Source organism: Rhinopithecus bieti, unplaced genomic scaffold (assembly GCF_001698545.2).
Source record: "Rhinopithecus bieti isolate Rb0 unplaced genomic scaffold, ASM169854v2 scaffold_17826, whole genome shotgun sequence".
Classification (NCBI taxonomy): domain Eukaryota; kingdom Metazoa; phylum Chordata; class Mammalia; order Primates; family Cercopithecidae; genus Rhinopithecus; species Rhinopithecus bieti.
The window spans coordinates 966,533-974,525 of NW_016809016.1; the positions used below are offsets into that span (position 1 = coordinate 966,533).

The following is a 7,993-nucleotide window of genomic DNA, read 5'->3' on the forward strand; positions in this document are numbered from 1 at the left end:
TGGTCTTGATCTCCTGACCTCGTGATCCGCCCGTCTCGGCCTCCCAAAGTGCTGGGATTACAGGCTTGAGCCACCGCGCCCGGCCGGTTTTTTTTTTTTTTGAGACTGAGTCTTGCTCTGTTGCTCAGGCTGGAGTGCAGTGGCATGATCTCGGCTGCAACCTCTGCCTCCTGGGTTCAAGCAATTCTCGTGTCTCAGCCTCCCAAGTAGCTGGGATTACAGGCATGTGCCACCACACCTGGCTAATTTTTGTATTTTTTTAGTAGAGACGGGGTTTCATCATGCTGTCCAGGCTGGGCTCAAACTCCTGACCTCAGGTGATCTGCCCGCCTCGGCCTCCCAAAGTGCTGGGATTACACGTATGAGTCACTGTGCCTGGTCTGCAACATGATAATTTAAGGGAAAAAAAATTATTTCATTCCCTCAACTTTTGAGTGCTTGCTATGTGGCAAGCACTGTATTTAGAATTGGAAAAACAAATGAAAATAGGATAAACCCTGCTGTTTCTTGCTTGGTACACAGTCTGCTGCCTGGGGAGACTGACAGATGAACTCTCTAGCATGTTCAGCACTGTGAGTGTGGTGGGGAATAGTGGTGTAAGGTATCGTGAGAACGAGCTGACTGGCCCAGGAACCCAGGCTTGGTTAGACAAGACTTTGGGCAGGAACGGGCTTCTAAATCTAGACCTGAAGTAGTTAGTAAAGGCGGTAGGGAAGAGTCTTTCAGTCAGAACACAGTGTACACGTCTTAAACTTTCTTACCTGAACGTCAGATTGACCTGAAATATTCAGTTCTTTGAAGTGGAATGAAGCAAAGTAAATTTCTTAGTGACACATTTTTTGACTTCTTTCACTGAAGGGTATGAACTTTAAAAGTTTCATAATTGGGGAAAAGAAAGCAATATTAAATTACATACTTGGCCAGGTGCGGTGGCTCACACACTTTGAGAAGTTGAGGTGGGAGGATCACTTAGCCCAGTATTTGAGACTGGTCTGGACATTATAGTGAGACACCTCCCCCATCTCTACAAAAATAAAAAAATAAAAATAATAATTATACACTCTACTTATGTTGTGCTGCATATCAGAGCTGTAACCAAAGCAACTGAATGCCGTTTTGAGTACAACTATCTTTTGGGTAAGGGGTAAAATGAGCCAGTGAGGCCTCTTTAAAACAGTATTTGAGTTAACCATTTTCCTATGAACTCATGTCACATTGTTTTTGGAAAAACACTTGGTGTCAGAATATGAAATATATTTAATATAGCATATAGTTTTTAAAAAATATCCTCTAAGGCAAGTACTTTTAACTTTATATCCTAAATAACTCTTTTTACATCTCTTGAACATTAGGCAGCCTTTCTTTTTTTTATTTTTTTTTATTTTTGAGACAGAGTCTCACACTGTCACCCGGGCTAGAGTGCAGTGGTGCAATCTTGGCTCACTGCAACCTCCGCTGCCCAGGTTCAAGCGATTCTCCTGCCTGAGTCTCCCAAGTAGCTGGGATTACAGGTGCCGACGACCACCAGGCCCAGCTAATTTTTTTTGTATTTTTAGTAGAGACGGGTTTTCACCATGTTGGCCAGGCTGGTCTCGAACTCCTGACCTTGTGATTTGCCTGCCTCGGCCTCCCAAAGTGCTGGGATTACAGGTGTGAGCCACCACGCCCGGCCTGGGCGGCCTTTCTTTCAGGAATCCCTGAATTGTCTGACCGTATCTTTAGAGAAGTGCTCAGTAAGTCAAGGGCTGAACCTGTCCAGTGAATGATGAGCAGAGCTTGACTTTCCACCAACTCATGGCTTAGCTCTGAGGAGACTGTTGAGTTCTGATCTTAGTTTTCTTCTTTAAGTGACGGTAGTACCGTCTTCAGGGTCAGGCTTGAATTTGATTAAAGTAGAATTTTAAGAACTTAGTCAAATTATAGTTGTTTTAGGAGGTCAGTTTCATTCCTATAAAATTTTACTTTATAACCCAAGCTGCAGTGAAGCCCTCTTAGGTCAACTTTGCCTAAAGAGGCACCTTCTTATTGTTATTATTTCTTAGGTTAGTTTCTTATATGAGCCATCTTTATGCTGTCTCCCTAAACCTCATCATCCCAAATCTGTCTTCAGAGGGACAGATTTTTTTTTTTCTGAAAGACAGACCAGTAATAGTTAAGTATACATTTGAAATATGCTCCAAAATTTTCTTTTGTGATTTAGGCTAAGTAATGTTAAAGCAAATAATCCAGTCTCCAAAAGATGCACACAGCATTCAGATCAAATCTTTGCTTAATTGGTACTGCTGTTTCAATGCGTCATCTCTATACATGATCTTCGTTCCTTCCTGGGCCATGTACCATTTAAAGGTAGTGTCAACAGGTCAGACACAAAATCTGGGAAAGTCTTTTGAAAGGAATGATAATGTAAAGTGCTTCTTAAGAAGTAATGCTGCTGCTTTTCTGAAATACTGGTCTTCTGTTTTAGTGCGTAAATTCACAGAGAAACATGAATGGATAACAACAGAAAATGGCATTGGAACAGTGGGAATCAGCAATTTTGCACAGGTATTGGATTTTATTGAAATATTTGTGACAGTGTGCTCTTGCATAATTTGCTTTATCTCTGCGTTTAAAAAAGTGTTTAGGCCGCGTGAGGTGGCTCATGCCTGTAATCCTAACACTTTGGGAGGCTTAGGCAGGAGGACTGCTTGAGGCCAGGAGTGCAAGACCAGCCTGGTCAACATAGTGAGACCCTGTCTCTACCAAAAGTTAAAAAAAAATTAGCCTGGCATGGTGGCTTATGCCCGTGGTCCCAGCTACTCAGGAGGCTAAGGCAGGAGGATTGCTGGAGCCCAGGAGGTTGAGGCTGCAGTGAACCATGATCATGTCACTGCAAATTACAAAAATTAGCTGGTCCTGGTGGTGCACACCTGTAATCCCAGCCACTCAGGAGGCTGACACAGGAGAATCACTTGAACCTGGGAGGCAGAAGTTGCAGTGAGCCGAGATCACACCACTGCACTCTAGCCCAGGTGACAGAGTGAGACTCCATCTCAAAAAAAAGAAAGAAGAAAGAAAGAAAGAAAGAGAGAGAGAGAGAAAGAAAGAAAAGAAAGAAAGAGAGAGAGAGAAAGAGAGAGAGAGAAAGAAAGAAAGAAAGAAAGAAAAAGAAAAGAAAGAAAAGAAAGAAAACCAACCAGAGTTGAATTAAGTAAAACGTAGTTAGGGCATTATGTGGTATTTTAAGAGATGTTGCAAGCTTAACACTAAAAGTAGGAAACATATCTTATTCAAGAAGGAAATGTGTGTGTTTTGTGCTGGGCATTTAAGGAAAGAAGAAAAAGAAGAGCAGGGTGTTACCAGCATTTTGTGGGTCCAGTGATACACACATGACCAGCGGGATGGGAAGAAAGAAAACCTCAGTAGGCACAGATTACACAAAGGGAAGGCTTTTATTTAGCCCATCTTTTCTCTGTAAATTCCCCTCAATTCCATATGGCGATAATGTTTAAGAGAAAATGAGAAGCCAAATACTAGCGTGGTCAGTGATTTTCAACTGGATGTATGTATTGGGTGAGGCGGGGAAAGGGGATGTTAACTGATGGGAATATAGTCGTGTGTCACTTAATAATGGAGCTATGTTCTGAGAAATGCCTCCTAGGGGATTTCGTCCTTGTGTGAGCCTCCTGGGTGCCCTTACACACACCTAGATGGTACAGCCTATTTACACACCTTGGCTGTATGGTACAGCCTTTGCTCCTGGGCTACAAACCTGTACAACATGTTACTGTACTGAATACCGTAGTCAATCGTAACACAATTGTCTATCAAAACATAGAAAAGGTACAGTAAAAATATGGTACAGGTTGAGCATCTTTAATCCCTGAAATAATCCAAAAATCTGAAACTTTTTGAGCACCAACATGACTCTTAAAGAAAATGCTCATTGGAGCATTCTGGAATCCAGAATCTTGGATGAGGAGTGCTCATCTGTTAAGTATAATGCAAGGATTCCAAAATCTGAAATCCAAAACACTTCTGGTCCCAAGCATTTTGGATAAGTGATACTAACTATATTATAATTTCATGGGACCACTGTCGTGTATGTGGTCTGTTGTTGACCAAAACGCCATTAGGCAGCATGTGACTGTACAAAATTCCTCAGACATGTAAGATTCTTCTGTGTTGAGAATCACTGACAATTGTATCTTCCTTGGCATCTCTGTATACCTACTATGAAGCTCCGTACTGGGTATTTTTTGAGATGTTGTGTAAGATGTCGTCCTTACCTCCTAGAGGTAAGGGGAATTACCTCCATGGGAATGACTTGCCAAACATTACACGATGGCATCGGAACAGTGGGGTTGTAATTTACTTACCTGATGGAGAGACCACTTCTTTCTGGAGTCAAGGACTTCAGGGAGTACAAGGCGTGAGGACTATGATTTGTAGAATCAGTGAGCAGGATTTCAGCAAATGCATTGGGGGCAATGGTGTACATAAAACTGCAGAGGTGGAAGAACACCAAATATGTTCATGCACAGAAGAGCTAGTAGTATTTGCCGGGGGCAGTGGCTCACACCTGTAATCCTAGCACTTTGGAAGTCTGAGGTAAGTGGATCATCTGAGTCAGAAGTTCAAGACCAGCCTGGCCAACATGGTGAAACTGCGTCTCTAGCAAAAAATTTAAAAAAATTAGTTGGGCATGGTGGGGGGCACCTGTAATCCCAGCTACTTGGGAGACTGAGGCAGGAGAATCACTTGAACCTGGGAGACAGGTTGCAGGGAGCTGAGATCAGGCCACTGCACTCCAGCCTGGGCAAAAAGAGAGAAACTCTGTCTCAAAACCAAACAAAACAAAGAGCTAGCAGTGTTGTCTGGGGCATGTGGCTTTTGTCAGGTTGCTAAAGCCTGTGAGCCAAATCGGGCTGGTGGCTGGTCTCTTGCAGCTCCTGAGTTGAGAATAGTTTTTTAAAATCATTTTATTCTACTTATTTTTGGAAAACAGAGTCTTGCTATATTGCCCAGGCAGGTCTCGAACTCCTGGGCTCAAGCTATCCTCCCACCTCTGCCTCCCTAAGAGCTGGGATTACAGGCATGAGCCACCGCACCCAGCCATTTATTTTTATATTTGAGATGGAGTCTTGTTCTGTCGCCAAGGCTGGAGTACAGAGGCGCAGTCTCAACTCACTGCAACCTGTCTCCCAGGTTTAAGTGATTCTCCTGCCTCAGCCTCCTGAGTAGCTGGGATTACACGTGCCTACCACCACGCCGGGCTAATTTTTGTATTTTTATTGGAGACTGGGTTTCACCATGTCAACCGGGCTGGTCTCATACTTCTGACCTCAAGTGATACACCCACCTTGGGCCTCTCAAAGTGCTGGGATTACAGGCGTGAACTACCACGCCTGACCGAGTAGTTTTTACATGTTTAAAGGATTTTAAGGAAAACCCAAGAATGTAGCCCCTCAAGTATAAAATATGTACTAAATCTTAATTATAGGGGATTCAGTGTTTTGCTTGTTCTATTTACTGGAGGGTTTAGTTTTAATTTCTTAGAGATTTTTGGTTTTGTCTTGTTTTATTTAGGAAGCATTGGGAGATGTTGTTTACTGTAGTCTACCTGAAGTTGGGACAAAATTGAACAAACAAGGTGAGTGTTGTTAGGGTCTTGGAATGATCCATGCCATGAATTTTCTTTACCTCATCTTTACATTGAATAGTAAATTGTTTGTACGCTGGATTAATTAGAGTGTTTTTGTTTGTTTGTGTGTTTGTTTGAGATGGTCTCGCTTTGTTACCCAGGCTGGAGTGCGGTGGCACCATCTCGGCCCACTGCAACCTCTGCCTCCTGGGTACGAGCGATTCTTGTGTCTCAGGCATGTGCCACCACTCCCAGCTAATTTTTGTATTTGTAGTAGAGACGGGGTTTCCCCATGTTGGCCAGGCTGGTCTCGAACTCCTGACCTCTAGTGATCACCTGCCTCGGCCTCCCAAAGTGCTGAGATTACAAGTATGAGCCACCGTGCCCAGCCAATTAGAGTGCTTTTGACCCAAGTAGTAGGGTGGTGCAAAAGTAATTGCTACTTAGGAGGATGAGACAGGAGAATTGCTGGAACCTGGGAGGCGGAGGTTGCAGTGAGCCGAGATCCCATCACTGCACTCCAGCATGGGCGACAGAGCAAGACTCTGCTTCGAAAAAAAGTCTATTAATATCAATATGTTAGATAATATCCTTAAACTAATGAGTACCCTTTTAAGACATTCTGCTAAAGGCAGTTTTTTAATTTGATGTAAAATCTACATACAGTGAAATGCATGGACCAGAAATGTACAATTCAGTGAGTTTTAACAAATGTATACACTTGAATAAACCTTCCCAATCAAATAGATGACATCTTCTCTTGTTTCTACACCATAGATGAATTTTGCCTATTTAACTGTATTTGAAAGGAATCACACAGTGTGTGTTACGTTTGACCGCTTTTGGGGTTTACTGAGCTTCTTGAATCTGTAGATGGAATTTTTTTTTTCCATTAAATTTGGAGACTTCTTTTTTTAGTCATGATTTCTTTCTCTTCTCACTTCATTCCTTTTTTCTTCTCTGATTTGAGACATGTTCGTCAGATCACTTGATACTGTCCTATAGGTTCCTACGACTGTTAACTTTTCAGCCTTTTTTTAAACTGTTTTTTTCCTTCTTCTTTTTTTGAGACAGAGACTTGCTCTGTTGCCCAGGCTGGAATGCAGTAGTGCAATACTGGCTCACTGCAACCTCTGCCTCCCAGGTTCAAGCAATTCTCCTTTTTCAGCCTCCCTTGTAGCCGGGACTACAGGCACACACCACCACACCAGGCTACTTTTTTTTTTTTTTTTTTTTGAGTTTTTGGTAGAGACAGGGTTTCACCGTGTTGGCCAGGCTGGTCTTGAACTCCTGACCTCAAGTGATCTACCTGCCTTGGCTTCCCAAAGTGCTGGGATTATAAGCCACCGGCCAGGCACGGTGGCTTACTCCAGTAATCATATTTTATGTTTTCATATATGTTTATATTTTATGTTTTCAAGTCGCTGACTTTTAACATTTATAATAGTGTTTTTTGTTTTTGAGATGGAGTCTCACGCTGTCACCCAGGCTGGAGTGCAATGGCATGGTCTTGGCTCACTGCAACCTCTGCCTTCTGGGTTCAAGCGATTCTCCTGCCTCAGTCTCCCAAGTAGCTGGGATTACAGGCGTCCACCACCATGTCCAGCTGATTTTTTTGTATTTTAGTAGAGACCATGTTGGCTAGGCTGGTTTCAAACTACTGACCTAATGTGATCTGCCTGCCTAGGGCTCCCAAAGTGCTGGAATTACAGGCATGAGCCACCATGCCTGGCGCAGAGCTTATAATTGTTATCTGTACCACGCCCGGCCCAGAGCTTGTAATTGTTATCTGCAGGAAGTTGGTCTGATACAAGGTACTTCACTGTCACTGGAACATTCTAAAGTTTTCATTTTGTTTTTTTCTGAGCCACAGCTAAGTTGCAAGAACATTGAGTTTTACTGAAGCTACACACGTCTGGCATTCAGGCACATCACCATTTGTTATTCACTGTGTCCGGGACACACAGATAGGTCCACTTTGTTGAGACAATACATACCCTTCTCGTGGGTTATTACAACCTGACAAAACGTATGATTTTATTTTTAATTAAAGAAATTTAGGCCAGACGTGTTGGCTCACGGTTGTAATCCCAGCACTTTGGGAGACTGAGGTGGGTAGATCACAAGGTCAGGAGTTCAAGACCAGCCTGGCCAACACAGTGAAACCCTGCCTACTAAAAATACAAAAATTAGCTGGGCATGGTGGTGTGGGCCTGTAATCCTAGCTGCTCGAGAGGCTGAGGCAGGAGAATCGCTTGAACCTGGGAGGCGGAGGTGGCAGTGAGCCGAGATTGCGCCATTGCCCTGTAGCCTGGCGACAGAGCGAGACTCCGTCTCAAAAAAAAAAGAAAGAAAGAAAGAAAATATAAT

The 7,993-nt window shown here is 43.1% G+C and overlaps 1 protein-coding gene across 3 annotated transcripts in view; it reads left to right on the forward strand.

Annotated features, from left to right (window-relative positions):
• Positions 1 to 7,993, forward strand: part of GCSH (glycine cleavage system protein H) — a 12,844-nt gene that overhangs the window by 2,272 nt on the left and 2,579 nt on the right. For 2 of the 3 annotated variants that reach the window (XR_001888388.1, XM_017888228.1), the window contains exons 2-3: positions 2,465 to 2,544; positions 5,569 to 5,632. Coding sequence is in view for 2 of the 3 variants with exons in the window: in XM_017888228.1 (XP_017743717.1) it covers positions 2,465 to 2,544; positions 5,569 to 5,632 (144 nt within the window). In the remaining variant the exon portion in view is untranslated. The remainder of the gene's footprint in view (positions 1 to 2,464; positions 2,545 to 5,568; positions 5,633 to 7,993) is intronic. The other variant, XM_017888229.1, reaches the window with a different exon arrangement.